Here is a 15,626-nt window from a genome sequence, read left to right as displayed (position 1 = left end):
TTTTGGCCCCAAGCATTTTGTATCTTCTATGAGCCACACAGAGACCTAAGTATATTAATTTGTGTTAGCTCACTTAATGAGTTAATTCCTCAGAACACTCCTACAGAGGAGTTGGCACCTGTGATGGAGTTGGCAGCAGCAGGTGCCCTGCAGCCTCCTTCTCTTGGCCATGGCTGGCTGCCAGGCACTTACCATGACTGCATCTAATCGTCACACCAGCCTGTGTGCTACAGGTGCTGTTACTAGTGCCAGTTTGCAGGTGGAGACCCTGAGGCTTGGCTAACACAAGGTTTCAGCCCTATGAGGTGTCAATAAGAGTAGCTGTGTGGTCTCTCTGGACCTGCCTTTAACCACTCTGCTAAACTCCTATGCAACCAGGAGCATACATTTTCCTCTAATATAGACTTTCTCCTGACTTGGTTGCTCTTTTTTGTTGGTTTGTTTTCCAACTCTGCTGCCTTTTCTAACCAATACTTGCCTTTCCCTGTTCTATCCTCCACATCTGCATCTGCAGACTTGGCTTCTTCTTCCGAATCCTGCCTCTGGGCCAACCTGGACCCCGAAGCTGTTGGCTTCCTAGTTGTGAACACTGGGCCAGAGGCTTTTGCTTGGTAAGGGCTGGTTGGGTGGGGCGTCTGTGCCAGTTCTTTGTGCTTCTTGTTATCATCAGCTGAGTCTGTGCTGTTTGTGTGAGTTTGTTTCAGGAAATTCCTGTGCAGGTGTTATTACAAATTGCACAGCCAGACCCTAAGCATACTCTCTAATTGCATTTAAACATACTTTTTTTTTTTTTTTTTTTTTGGCCACTTTTTGTGACCAAAAGACCTGACAACATCAATAGTAAGGAGGAAAATTTTATTTTGTGGTACAGTTTCAGAGGTCTCAGTCCAAGGACAGCCAGCTTCATTACTTGGGACTCAAGGTGAGGCAGAACATCATGGCAGAAGATTGTGGTGGAGGAAAGTGACACTCAGGATGTCACCAGGAAGCAGAGAAGAGCTTCACTCACAAAGAAAAAATATATACCCCAAAGTCACGCCCCCAGTGATCCACTTTCTCCAGTCACACCCCCATCTGCCTATAGTTACACCCAGTTTAATCCCTATTAGGGGATCAATGCACTGATTAGGTTAAGACTCTTCGAACCCAATCATTTCCCCTCTGAACTTTCTTGTATATTGTCTCACACATGAGCTTTTGGGGGACACACTTCTAAACCATAACAAAGTGCTACCATAAACTTCCACCATCAATTTCTTTAACTTCAAGCATATTTGTGTGCCTCTTCAAGTCAGGAGTGTGGCATTTACTGCTGATTCTTGCTTTTGTAGCTGTTCATTGCCAAGGGCCTTGTAACAGCCAGCACAGAAAGGCTGGTCTGCGGAACTGGTCTCTCTTGGCTCTCTTTTGTTTTGTCTGGCTGTTCGTGTGGAGGACAACAGCAATGATTAGACCTTTAGAAATGGCTGACCCAGGGTTTGGAACACAGATATTTTCAAGCACTGTATTTTCCAAGTCGACTTGAGAAAGTGTAGCTTTCCCAATTACTGGGCCCTTGAGGAAGGCAATGAGGTTTGAATAATGTCCAGCACTCTACCCCATGAAAGGGATAAATGCCAGGACCCAGGAGCACAGTGAAGGTTTGCTGCATTCTCCTGTTTTTTGTTGCCAAAGTAACATTCCCCAGCCTTCTGTGGTATGGCTGGACAAAATTATGCTGTGTCCTTCTTTGCTGGTTAGTGTGCTCCCTGAATGGCATTGCTGGTCTTGGGCAACTGCTGCATATTCTTTGTGCAAAGCAAACATTTTCTTGGTGGGTGGCTCCAAGTTACCTTGGCTTTCTCATCTGTGACTAAAGAATGAAAGGTTGAACTCATGTCAAAACTGTGTTTGCAGCCTGCAGTCCAAATGCCTGCCGGGCCAGTGGCCGAGGCCTGCAGCCCAAAGGTGTCCGCATCCGGGAGACCGCAGACTTCAAAGTTGATACCAAAGCTGCTGGAAGTGGGGAGCTCAGTGTAACTGTGAAGGGTCCTAGTAAGTGCTCCTTTCTTTCCCCATCTCAGGTGTGATTTCGGCTAATTTTTCAATCATGGCAATTTGGATTTCATCCCACATACAGTCCGGATTGATTTATCCCAGAGACCTATGACAAAGATTTAAGACTCTGGCTTCCATGGAAAAGGAAGCAGTAATTGATTAGTTATGTCTGCCCTGGATGTGGGCTAGAACTGTGGGTGGCTTGACAGTCTTACATTATATTGATACCTCTGGGAGTAGAGAAAGTAGTGATGCAAGGGAGTTAGGGAAATGTTGCTGTGGGAACAATTTGAAATGGTCCATTTTTTATTTGAGGAAACCGAGGCCCTGAATAGAAAGTTCTTAATCAAGGTCACATAGCTTGTAGGCACCTGAGCTGGTATTCAAGCACAGTCTCCAAGGCCGATGATTTCTCCAGCACAAGTTGCTTTTCATTGACTATGAAATTACATCAGTTACTACAGTTAGTGAAAGGGAATCATATTTCCCCAGATGAAGTTTTCATTGGAGATAAATGTGTGGAAGGCAAATTACACCCAGCAACCCATTCTTTGCTCCCTCTTTTGGGGAGGAATATGGCAGATATGAGGTCAAGCATCCTCCCTGCTCAAGTTTTTCCCTGGTACAGAGATGCAGCTCTGCATTTCTGGTTACAGATATACCTTACTGGTGGCTTTTAGTTCCATGGCTTATGGGACGTGAGCTTCCTTTGCCAGGGCTGCTCTCATCTTCTGTGCTTCCATTAGATTGGGGCAGAAGGGTTCCAAGCTCCAAAAAGTTAATATTTGGTCTCAGAACACCAAATTTTGAAGCAGAATGTGCCCCGAGGGCAGCCAAGGTTCTAAACTGCCCAGACCTGGAGCCAAGCTGTGCTGTGGCTGCCCTCCCTCCCAGCTTGTTGCAACAGGAGTCAGGGAGACATGTTTTCCTGACCTTGGAGACTTGCTTGACTCAACGGCTTTCCTGGCCAAACCTCAGGGCTCAACATAAAACAAGTTCTAGCCTGATGGCTGGGTCTGGGGTTTGTGGTATGGCATCTAAAACCCATCTTCTCATAGATAGCGAACATAAGGGCTTTATTGCTTTCGTTGTCCAGCGTTAGCAAAAAAAAAAAAAAAAAAAAAAAAAAAAAAGATATCCTGGGATGCATAACTTAACTCAAATACTCATAAAGGTTCTCCCTCCCCAGTGTTTGAGGGGGAGCTGAGAAGGGAAATGTTGAACTGTAACTAGATTTCTTACATAGATTCACAAGGTTCGGGACCCCAGGGTACCTCAGAGCTGAGAGAACTATCTGAAGCCACTTTGCTGTGAAATCTTCCATTTGTTTACAGTCTGAAGCAGAGATGTGTCTGGTTTTAGCTTTGGAGTTCTCTCCCATGTTTTGGGGGGCCTGCCACTCTGCATTGGCCCACTTGATTCTCAGATGGCTTGTGCTTTGTGGATATTGCTACCTTTCTATTCTTATCACCGTTGTGAGGCTAGAATTGCTCTGGCAAGCTTGTGTGCTTCCTTCCCGCAGAGGGCCTGGAGGAGCTGGTGAAGCAGAAAGGCTTTCTGGATGGGGTCTATGCATTCGAATATTACCCCAGCACCCCGGGGAAGTACAGCGTTGCCATCACATGGGGGGGACACCACATTCCAAAGAGGTGAGTCTTGGGCTGGGGATGCTGGGGATGCATCTTCTTGAAGGTATGCTAGGCCCAGGGCAGACTCACAGGCTGCTGCTTCCCAGGCTGTAGGAAAGAAAGAGTTCTCCTTTGTTGATCGCTGCCCCCACCCCCACTCCAGCCCAGCAGCACACAGACACTTGGCTTGTTCGCAAAAGCAGCAGAAAAGTTGCTGTGGTTTCAGCTGCCTTACTTTAAATCAAATGCTGGTGGTTCAGGGCTGGTGGGAGGCAGGGAAGCCAGAAGGCACAGTTATAGAGAGCAAATGGACTGTGTGTGTACACCCTCATATAAACTGAGATTCTCTTTTTTCAATGAATGCCTCTGTTCACAAATGCCACGGAGGCACAGTCTGCTATGGTTTACATTAAAACCATCTACGTGAGTTCTCTCAGGGACCAAGGGACGCTGTCTACAGCTTTGCCTTGTGGGCGGTGAAGTTTCCACTCTGCACTCATATGTGTTTTCCAGCTCTCCTGGGGGCAGCTTTACATTCTGAATTAGTTTAGTTTGCCTCCAGAAATATTTGAATGTTACAGTAGGCACCCCCTTATCCACCAGGGATACATTCTAGAACTCCCAGTGGATCTCTGAAACTCTATATGTCTTTTGTTCTTTCCTAGACACACATATTTCTGATAAGTTTGATTTATAAAATAAGCATATTAAGAAGATTAATAGCAGTACTTAATAATAAAATAGAAACAATTATAAAAGCATACTGTAATAACAAGTTATATGCATGCAGTCTTTCTGAAAGTATCTTCCTGTGCTGTGCTCACTCACTCTTTTTGTGCTAATGTGATGAGGTAAAGAGAAGAGAATGATGATGTAAGTGTCCTGGCGTAAGATTGGCTACTGTCGACCTTCTGTTGATACATACTGCGTTTGACTGCATGTAACTGAAACTTTAGAAAGTGAAACCGAGGATAAGTGGGGACTATTTTATGGTGTTCTTGGTTCCTAGGCAACAAAGTTAAAGCATGTTTGTTTGTGTATATGATAAAATCTGTTGTGTTAGTCAGCTTTATATAGCAGTGACCAAGTTACCTGACAAGAGCAACTTAGAGGGGGAAACCTTATTTGGGGCTCATGGTTTCAGAGGTTTAGTTCATGGTTCTGGGCCTGAAGTGAGACAGAACATCATGGTAGAAGGGTGTGGTAGAGGAAAGCTGCTGAGCTCATGGTAGTCAGAAACTAGAGAAAAGACAGAGTGCCAGGAGATAGGGACAAAATACATAATCCCCATAGCACACCCTCATTGACCCACTTTCTAGCCATGCCCTACCTACTACAGTTACCACCCAGTAATTTGTTCAAATCATTAATTCATCACATTACAGTTAATAAGGTTATAGCTCTTATAATCTAATCATTTCACCTCCTATATTAATGCAGGAGCTTTTGGGGGACACCTCATATCTAAAACATACCATCTATTCAACCTGTTTTTCTTGTTATAGCTGAAGTAGGATATGGAGAAGTGTGAACTTTTCTTCTCTCCAGGGCTTATAGTCTGGACAGCCCTGCACATAAGAGATTAATGACCAGCAAGATATGCAAGGCACTGAGGCTTGAGGGCCAGCCCAGTGGCCCCTGAGCTCCTGAGGCAGCCACATTACATTATATTGTTGCATAATAATGGCTTTGAGGGGTCCTTTGTGGAGGAAGAGCTTGCCTGGAGTTTGGGACTCCTGGTGAAAAGAGCAGTAAGTGGGAAGAATATGTGTTAAGAGTTTTTAGCTGTAGTTAGCTCCTTCTTCACTCTTCTTTAATGTTGCTTCTAAAAAAGAAAGAGAAAATAAAAATGTTGCTTCTATTCCCTTCCTTCTAGCCCTTTTGAAGTTCAAGTTGGTCCTGAAGCAGGCATGCAGAAAGTCCGTGCTTGGGGCCCTGGCCTCCATGGTGGAATTGTCGGGAGGTCGGCAGATTTTGTGGTAGAATCCATTGGCTCTGAAGTGGGGTCTCTGGGTAAGTGGAGGCAGCTGACCAATAGCTTCTGGATGACTGAGGATTTTAGGGCATGGGGTGTCCTGGTGTCAGGTTGGGTGTGGGGGCCTTGCCCAGCTTCACCACCCTTAGCTTCCTGGCCTCCTGACCACTCCAGGCCTTCTCTGGTTGCTGCTATACAAGTTCAGTTCTCTTTCCCCTCCTGCCTTTCCAGTTTCTACTGCCTCTGGCACCAGCATTCATTCATCCACTAGACCTTGAGGGCAGAGGCCTTATGCGGGCATTATGCCTAAACAGTGCTAAGAACATAGTAGTCACTTAGCAATATTGTTGACTGCCCTTAGTTGAGATGAATGAAGTAATTTTGCTAAAATTTGAAATTTGGGAACTAAATATTCTTTGAGCCATGACAACATATTTTACATATGCATCCAACTTTCTATATGATCATTTTAGATTAGAAGTCAGCAAATCTTTTCTGTAAAGGGCCAGATAATAAATATTTTGTGGGTTATTAAGGTCTCTGTCACAGATATGTGACTCTACCATTGTAGCCTAAAAGCACCTGTAGAAATGACTGAATATGGCCCTGTTTCAGTAAAACTTTATTTACAAATAGACAGTGAGCCAGATTTGGTCCTTGAATAGTTTAGTGACCTATTTTAGGTAAAGCAATTAGCAAAAGAGGAAAAAATAAGAAATCATATTTAATTTTCCATACTGGAAAGATGAATCATCTTGGTATATTCTTCTAGTCTGCAGATGGTATTTAACCTTTTGGCATATCCTTCCAGACTTTTTTCATGTATATACATATATAAGCATTGATTTGCCACAGAAATTATCTAGGGGAAGTCTTTATATTTTTACGCATCAGATAAATATAGGGTATGCCTTTATTTTCTGTGGCTCCCATGGAATTCCATTGTATGGGTATATCTATTGTTGGGCTCTCCAGTTATTTCCAGGATTTGCTCTATAAACAATGCTGAGTGCATATTCTCTGTTATTTCCTTTAGATAAAAACCCAGAAGTGGGTTTGTTCAGGCAAGAAGTGGGTGTCACTTTAAGGCTTTTGGCATGTCTTGGCCATATTACCAACACAACGATTTGCTGGTTCACACCCAACCCCCCACCCCATTAGATCATGTAAGAAACAAATATATCTGATCAACCCTTCCATCTCTAGTAAAACATGGTGATCTGGGTTTTATGTAAAAGGAACACAAACAAATTTTATTCTTCTGGCCAATGCTTGGCTTTTGCGGGGTCAGAGGGAATGAACTGGTGGCAATAGAATAGATGATTCCTGCCATGTAACCAGGCTGGCCCTTCCACTCCATCCCTAGGGTTTGCCATTGAAGGCCCTTCCCAGGCAAAGATTGAGTACGATGACCAGAATGATGGATCATGTGATGTCAAATACTGGCCCAAGGAGCCTGGAGAATATGCTGTTCACATCATGTGTGATGACGAAGACATCAAAAACAGCCCATACATGGCCTACATCCATCCTGCCACAGGAGACTACAACCCAGACCTGGTGGGCTGCCTGTCCTGTTCTGTCCATCTTCCCTGGCTCCTGGCACTCCCTCAGCCCCCAGGCCTGCAAAGTTGCCATAAGCAGCATGCCAGGAGATGGCAGAGAGGAGCTGTTGAGATCTTAGAAAGGAAATGGGACTGAATTTGAATTCTGCTGTACTCTTAGCACTTTTGTGATGTTGGGCAAGTAATTTACCTCCCTGACTCTGGGCTTCTTCCTCTATAAAATGCAGATGATGGGAGGAGGGTCTACTTTCTAGAGCTTCTGAGATGGTTCAAAGTCACATGCAGAAAGACAGCCTGTAGCACAAAACCTGACCTGTGTAGGGGGCTCTACAGCTGCTAATTTCTTGCAACCTGGAGCATCCTATTTCAGTCTTAGCATTGTCTGTACTTATCATTTCAAGGTGCTCCATAGATAAAGGTTATTTCCACACCGCTGCTGTGCCCCTCCAGCTCCTCTTTTCTCATTGGATCAGTGTTTCCAAGGGCTTTCTCTCCAGCCCTTGCTAATCACCAATTATGAGTGAAGCCTTCAAATTGGTGACCCCACACCCGCTTGTGTGCTGCTTTTGACCCCTTGGGGGCAGCTCTGAAGAGGGTCTGGTCAATTTGGGCTGATAACTACCTTTTCTTCGACTAGCTGCTAGTCCTTTGATCCCTGGGGGCTGCAGATTTTTGTACTCTTGTCTCTGGTTAAAGGTTTTGAATTTCCTCAGAGTGAGAACATTGAAACTGGGCAAGGCTAGAGGTTCGTGCCCCACTTACTACAAGTTCTGTCAGAATAAGGCAGGGAACCTGGGCTTGTTTGGGCCTGGTTTTAGAGTTTTTATGAGAGGTTAATGATACTGTTTGTTTTTAAGTTATGGCCTATTGTAGCTTTTTACTTCCCATAACCATGCTGTTACATGGATACCAAAAAATCAGGCACAAATCATTTTGTTCTCCCCTCATTTACGAGTTATAGGGGCTTATTTGAGGCATTATACAGGAAGAGAATCATTATTGTTCCTTTCCCTCAGGTTCAAGCATATGGGCCAGGTTTGGAGAGATCTGGGTGCATCGTCAACAACCCAGCCGAGTTCACTGTGGATCCTAAGGATGCTGGAAAAGCTCCCTTAAAGATATTTGCTCAGGTAAATTTTGGGAGGCCACCTGTGCAGGTAATTGTCAGATTGAAAGTGTAATGGCAAGGGATGTGGCTCAGTGGTAAAGCACCTCTGGGTTCAATCCCCAGTACCAAAAAAAAGAATGTAATGGAGGTCACTCAGGGTACCTGATCCTCAGTTTTCTTAACCACACATTGGGAATGATAAGAATATTATCTCATGGAGTTACATGAGGATTAAATGTGATTAGCATAAAGCACGGTGTTTTTCATGATTTTTATGATTCATATTCTGTGAAAAGACATTTTAATTATTTCAGACTACCCTATAATGTTTTTCAGTCTGACTTAGGCTTTAATGGGAAGTTTGTAAACAAAATTAAAAATGTTTATCTAATTTAATAGAATTGGCCAAAAATAATTAAAAGCAGAAATTGAAATTAATAAGCAATGAGTATTGGGTCTGGGGTTGTAGCTCAGTGGTAGAGCTTGCTCAGAAGAGCGCTTGCTTCACATGTGTGGGGCACTGGGTTCAATCCTTAGTACAACATTAAAAATAAAGATATTGTGTCCATATAAAACTAAATTAAAAATTTTTAAAAATGTAAGTTTTGAGTGGCCATGGCTTGAGGAGGAGGCGAGATTTGCTCTTAAAAATAAATAAACAGGGGTGCTGGGGTTGTGGCTCAGTGATAGAGTACTTGCTTAGCACTTGTGAGGCACTGAGTTCAATCGTCAATACCACATAAAAATATAAAGGTAATGTATCCATCTATAACTACTACATATGTATATAGTATATAGATATTTATATATGCTATATATATAATATATAAATATTATTATATAGTATGTTGTATATAAATATTATTTATATATATAGACATATAAATAAACAGAACTGGTTGTGGTGACATGTACCCATAGTCCCTGTGCTTGAGTGGCTAAGGACAAAGGATCAAATGAGCCTAGGAATTTCAATCAACTTAAGCAACATAGTGATACCCTATCTCAAAACAAACAACAATAAAACAATAACAAAACAGGCATGTAGAGTTGGGGTTGTGACTTAGTAGTAGAGTGCTCATCTCGCAAGGGTGAGGCACTGGGTTTGATCCATAACACCACGTAAAAATAAAATAAAGGGGGGCTGGGATTGTGGCTCAGCGGTAGAGCGCTCACCTATAATATGCGAGGTCCTGGGTAAAAAAAAATTAAATAAAGAATGTGTCCAACTACAACTAAAAAATAAATTAAAAATAAAATAAAATAAAGGTATTGTGTCCACCTACAACTAAAATAATAATAATAATAATAATAATAATAATAATAATAATAATAATAATAAACAGGCATGTAACATTTTGTATTAAGACAGTTGGTACTTTGTGGTAGCTCCATGAAGTTTTGTTGAGTTAGTGGGTGGTGGCCCCATTTGGTGGAGACCATGTGACCATGTGAGGGACATCTCTGTTCCTAGCTGTGGCTCTTTTGCAGGATGGGGAAGGCCAGCCCATCGACATCCAGATGAAGAACCGGATGGATGGAACTTATGCCTGCTCATACACCCCAGTTAAAGCCATTAAGCACACCATTGCTGTGGTCTGGGGAGGAGTGAATATTCCAAACAGCCCCTACCGGGTAGGTTGTGAGGTGAATCCTGGCTGATGTGTTAAAAGCCTGGTTATTCACGAGGTCTGAACTCCATATGAGGAGAACCCATCCTTGATGGGCTTGGAAAGGTGGCATGGCCTAAAGGGCTGCATGCTCTAGGCTGCCCCAAAGGACCATTTCTAAGAATGTTTTCCTGAGTCCACGTGGAGGAGTACTTGATGACTTTCTCCATGTCTTTTCTAGGTCAACATTGGGCAAGGAAGCCACCCTCAGAAGGTTAAAGTGTTTGGGCCAGGTGTGGAGAGAAGTGGTCTGAAGGCCAATGAACCCACCCACTTTACAGTGGACTGTACTGAGGCTGGGGAAGGTGAGACTGTGCTTCCCCAACCCTGTGACTCTTGCTTTTTGAAGAAAGAAATTCTTTTTGTAACTTTCAGAAGGCAGCAAACTTTGACCAGGAGGTAGTCCCTCTGTCTAGGTGACTGTTCACCTAATGAACACTGTATCATTTCCTTGGTGATCTATCTTTGCTAATCCTCCATCCCTTTTCCAAAGCCCTGACTTACCACCTTCCCTTTCTTAGGTTTTCTACTGGAAACTTCCCTTTTGTTCTTTTGGGGTTGTTAGCCTGAGCTACAAGTGATGCAAAGGACATGCTGTTTCTTGTAAACTTATGTTAATAAGCTGGTCTCTTCCAGGTGATGTCAGTGTTGGCATTAAGTGTGATGCCCGGGTTTTAAGCGAGGATGAGGAAGACGTGGATTTTGACATTATTCACAATGCCAATGACACATTTACAGTCAAATATGTGCCTCCTGCTGCTGGACGATACACTATCAAGGTTCTCTTTGCATCACAGGTGTGTGTTGGGGCCTGGGAGGGAACAGAGGAGAGTGGGCCTGAGTTCGTTCTGGCCACCTATTTGTATATCTCCTTGTGGGTTTTTTTTTTTTTTTTTTTAGCAATAAGGAAGGTGTCTTGAGAATTCTTCTCAGTAGTTTTTCTTCAGTTCCTTAAAGCTAAGAAGGGAGAAAAAATGAATTTTCGCCACTTTCTAAAAGAAGTGAGGCGCTGTATTCAATGGTCAATAACAAGGTTCTAGAAAGAGACTGTTAAAAGCAATCTCAAGATTTTGATTAAAACGTAACTTCTAGATGTTCTACTTAAGTCTGTTTGAAGCAGTAACTCTGGCCTCTGTGCTTAATTTTTTTTTTTTTCCGGTATGATGAGCTGCATCCCCAGCCTTTTTTATTTTTAGATAGGGTCTCACTAAGTTGCTTAGGTCCTTGTTAAGTTGCTGAGGCTGGCCTCAAATTTGCCATTCTTGCTTTAACCCTCCCAAATCACTGGGATAACAGGTATGCACCACTGCCCTAAAACTTTTATACAGAGAGGTATTTTTGAAGTGTTAGGTTTATGATGTGATGATAGGGTGAGCAGTACCCTGAAACAGGGAGTTTTGAAATCCTGATCATTACATTTGCATAAAAACAGGAACCTCAGGAGAACATTCTGTGCCTAAATGCAATGGTTTTCAGTTGACTTCAGTTAACCTATTCTGCCTTTATCCTGATAGTCTGTAACTTTCTTTTTCTTTTTTTATTTAATATTATTTTTTAGTTGGACATAATAGTTTAATTTTGTTTATTTTTATGTGGTGCTGAGGATCGAACCCAGCGCCTCAAACGTGCTAGGCAAGCGCTCTACCGCTGAGCCACTGTAACTTTCTTTTTGAAGGATTTTAATTGATCTATTTCTAATTACTTCCTTATAGTCCCCAAACATTAGCTCTAAGCTGTCCCTGCAGGATACCTACCTCCATGTATTGTTGTCAGTTTGGGTTTTATTCTAGGTAGTGGTTTTTCATCCTCGGTATCCAATGCCGAGGTCAGAGTCTTCAGTTCTGTTCATGTAGTCAGGATCCAAAAGTGAGCAAGGACCTGTTATGGTCTTACCTGATGCTAGGGTATGCAGACTTCTCTGGCAGTAATAGAAGTTTGCTCACCACATGCTATTCATGTCATGCTAAAGTTCGTCCTTTGCATTTGGGCAGAAGGCTAAGCTCTGGCAATTGTTCAGGGACTTTCCTTCTGAGACCATGTCTCTGCTACAGGAAATTCCTGCCAGCCCTTTCAGAGTCAAAGTTGACCCTTCCCATGATGCCAGCAAAGTGAAGGCGGAAGGCCCGGGGCTCAGCAGAGCAGGTAAGAAGGCACAGGTGAGGCTGTCCTGACCTGAGCCTTCTGTGGCCAGTGTCATTGGGTATGTTTGGTTGGGACCTGGATAACTTATCTCCACAGATGTCTCTGATGTGGCAGAGGCATTGCACCTGCCTGAGCCATGGGCCAGCCCAAATGTTGGCTGGCCACCATGGCAGAATGGTACTGTTGAACCTGTCAAACTGGTTCTAAAATGAGGCCTATCTGCCAGCCCTGTCTCCCCGCTTCACGGTATGTCCTTCCAGGTGTGGAAAACGGAAAACCGACCCACTTCACTGTTTTCACCAAGGGAGCCGGGAAGGCCCCACTCAACGTGCAGTTCAGCAGCCCCCTTCCTGGTGACACTGTGAAGGACGTGGATATCATCGATAATTATGACTACTCTCACACCGTTAAATACACACCCACCCAGCAGGTAGAGTCCTTCTTGTCCCCTGCTCTGCTGGCCAGGCCCCTTTCCAGGCAGTGCTTGGACCTCTGAGGAGTGATCTGGTGCTTGTGGAGGTACTTGGCCGTGGGAGGTGGCTCCTCTTGCCTTTTTGTGACCCTCTGGGAGAGCACTGACTGAAAGCCTGTGCAATTCCTGAAGAAGAACCAGGAAGCCAGTCCCACCTCCATTTGGGGATTTGTCAGAGAAATGCTGAGTTCTTGATATTTAGGATCTAATATGTAACTTTCTCTTACACACACAACACACACACACACACACACACACACACACACACACACACACACACTCCCTCCCTCTCTTTCTTTCTCTCTCTCCCTACCCCACCGCCCCCCACTTCCTTTTCCAGCTGCCTCTTAGTCTTTCATTAATTAATCACAGAGAAAGAGCTGCCACACCTGTGTTTTTCCTTGCTAGACTTTTGACCTAGTTTAGCCTTTTATGAGGTGTTTTAGTGGGGTCTTTCCTCAAAGAGCCAGTTCAGTCTTTAAGTCCCTAAGGTCTAAAACACTATTCAGGGCAGCACATTGTTCTCCTTTACAAAATGCAGAAATTCAGCTGGATCTTGCCATATAGTGTGTTTTACTCTGATTATTTTCTGTGATAAGGATTAAAAAAAAAAAAAAGAAAGAGCACCCTTCTGTTTTCATGTTTCTTTGTTTAAAAATTTTAAAATTCATTATTTGTTTTATCATGGTAAAATTCAACATAACATTTGCCATCTTAACCATGTTAAGATGGTATTAAATACATTCATTGGTATTAAATACATTCATCATGTTCTGCCACCACCACCATCCATCTCCACAACTCTTTTAGACTTATGAAACTGAAACTCTGCACCTATGATAAGTGTTAAAACATTTTTGTTTGCTTAATGTTTATACCTCTAGAATCTGGACAGCAAAAGATCCTGGCAGAAAGGCTGGATTTTCATACTCACAACTAGTGTTATAAACAGTTGTTCTAAGCCTCTGAAATTCTTTCATTCTGAGGGAAAAAGTCCCTGTGTTCAAAATGCCATTTATGAGCTAAAGGGCAGCTCTGGCTGCAGAGACTGCTCAGGAAGCATTACTTCTCCTGGGCCTCCCGGGTGGAGCTGGCAAGAGTGAGTGGGGAAGAATGAAGGGACAGGAAGGATGAGGAGATGGTGTGACTGTTTTCCTTGCTTTGAGGGCCGCACATCCTCGCAGATTGAATCTTTTTTGAGAACTTCTCTGGCAGTGGAAGGAGTTCACTGGGGTAGGTTCTATATGCCACATTATGAATGTGACCTCTTATCTCTAGACTTAGTGATTCCTCTGCCCTAACAAGGGGTTCCTTATTGTAGTAGTGCTTCTACTACATGCTTCTGAAGCTACTGTGTCCTTTTCATATCAGGCTGCTCTATTGAAAGTAGGTAATTATTTTCTTGCTGATGGTTCTGAGGGCTGATGGAACCCTTACCACCATGATTTTATCTTTGTTGCCAGTTCTCTACAACCTTATGAGAAGGGACCAGAAAGCCATGACCATGCACACTGACCAAGGTCACAAGGTCATATATGCTTCTAAAAACTGTTTGTTACTTGTGGGTTTTTTTTTTTTTTTTTTTAGTACTGGGGATTGAACCCAGGGCCTTGGGGCTTGCTAGGCAAGTGCTTTACCACGGATCTACACCCTTAGTCCATGACTTGTGTTTTATCCTATGCTTTTCTGACAAGGTCAGTTTGCTCTGTACCCCTGGAAAGAATAGTAGAATCCATTCCCCTGGGTTCCCGATTGTCAGTCCAGGTAGAAGTCAAGAGCCCATATCTAGCTTCATTACATTTGAAGTAATGTTTCAGTGGGAGACTCTTTATTTCAGTCACCCCAAGATCAAGTTCATCTAGTTCTCTGATAGCAATGGATTTGAGAACTGTTGGCACACTCAGTAGCCTCTAGCGGTTATTTGTTCAAATGTTGGCCATGATATGTGGAGGAGCTGGTAGAGTCGTCTTAATGTTAATTGTTGTCTTTTATGTGAGTGGATCTCATGGTACCCCTTGGATCCTTCTTGTTTGTAGTGTAGAGTGAGGTTTATAGTTTCATTATTGGGGACACTTGCAATTCCGCATATTTCTCTGTAGCAAAGAAAATAGATGACATCTCTTCTCTTGAATTGTGAGTTCTCCAAGGATAAGATATTATGACCTACATGTATCTTTCCATCCCTAGCCCCCAGCCCTTGGTCCGGCGCCGAAGGTGCGTCATATGGATTAATGACTAAAAGGGTGAATCAACACTGTGACGCCTTGATGTGATGCAGAAATGGCCTAGGAGCATTGTAACTGGTAGAAGAGTTGGGCTGGCACCTCATCCTGAGGAGCTGCTAAAAGCTCAAGATCAGGTGCAAGAAGTGTGCCTGTGAATTGTGCTCTTGGATGTGGTTAAGAGGCCTGGGCTGCCCAGAAAGCTGCCAGCTCCATGGAGAGGGACCTACTTTGAGGACTGATGCCCCTGGGCTCGTGATGATGTTTTTTGGGAATAACAAACTGGAACTTTTCCAGAAAGGCAGTATTTGATGTATGTGGAAAGGCATGGCTATGTCCTGGCCTTAGGTGGGTTGTTTCTACCTCAGAATACAGACTGTGAGAAGCCACTACCCTGCCTGCCTGAGGAGACTGGCCCCTCAGGTTGATTGCTGGCTTTTGTTCCCTGCAGCTAAGAGGCTGCTGATCTTTCCTCCAGGGCCCCTCAGTTTTAGCTCACCTGCCTGGAATGGACTCGTGATGTGCATGGTTGGGGAGGTGTTTGCCTTTATCAGGATACAGTGATCAGAACTCTTTTTGCCTTACTGGAGTGGGTTGAGGCTTGAGGACCCTCCTAGATTAGGGACAGGTAATTATTTTCCTAAGGACTTTTGCCTTCTTTACCTTTGGTTGTCTGTGGCCTCAAGTGGCTTGAAATTCTCACTCTAAGCTCCCCAACCCAAAACAGTTTGGGAAGTTGGTGGCAGCAGTTCCAGTACTTGCTCTGATTAGACCCACTAGGAATTTGAAAGTGCTACTATGGCACCT

The 15,626-nt window shown here is 43.6% G+C and overlaps 1 protein-coding gene across 6 annotated transcripts in view; it reads left to right on the top strand.

Moving 5' to 3' along the window:
• The window catches only part of FLNB (filamin B), a 149,737-nt gene that overhangs the window by 85,762 nt on the left and 48,349 nt on the right, over positions 1-15,626 (top strand). For all 6 annotated transcript variants that reach the window (XM_081286658.1, XM_081286656.1, XM_081286655.1 and 3 more), the window contains exons 9-18: positions 1,897-2,034; positions 3,560-3,686; positions 5,542-5,678; positions 7,007-7,200; positions 8,222-8,335; positions 9,805-9,948; positions 10,165-10,288; positions 10,620-10,780; positions 12,035-12,125; positions 12,386-12,555. In XM_081286658.1, coding sequence (XP_081142784.1) covers positions 1,897-2,034; positions 3,560-3,686; positions 5,542-5,678; positions 7,007-7,200; positions 8,222-8,335; positions 9,805-9,948; positions 10,165-10,288; positions 10,620-10,780; positions 12,035-12,125; positions 12,386-12,555 — 1,400 coding nt within the window. The remainder of the gene's footprint in view (positions 1-1,896; positions 2,035-3,559; positions 3,687-5,541; positions 5,679-7,006; positions 7,201-8,221; positions 8,336-9,804; positions 9,949-10,164; positions 10,289-10,619; positions 10,781-12,034; positions 12,126-12,385; positions 12,556-15,626) is intronic.

Source organism: Spermophilus citellus, assembly GCF_964194105.1.
Source record: "Spermophilus citellus genome assembly, chromosome: 3".
Classification (NCBI taxonomy): Eukaryota; Metazoa; Chordata; class Mammalia; order Rodentia; family Sciuridae; genus Spermophilus; species Spermophilus citellus.
The sequence above is the reverse complement of the archived record's forward strand: the minus strand, read 5'-3'. Positions and strand labels throughout refer to the sequence as shown.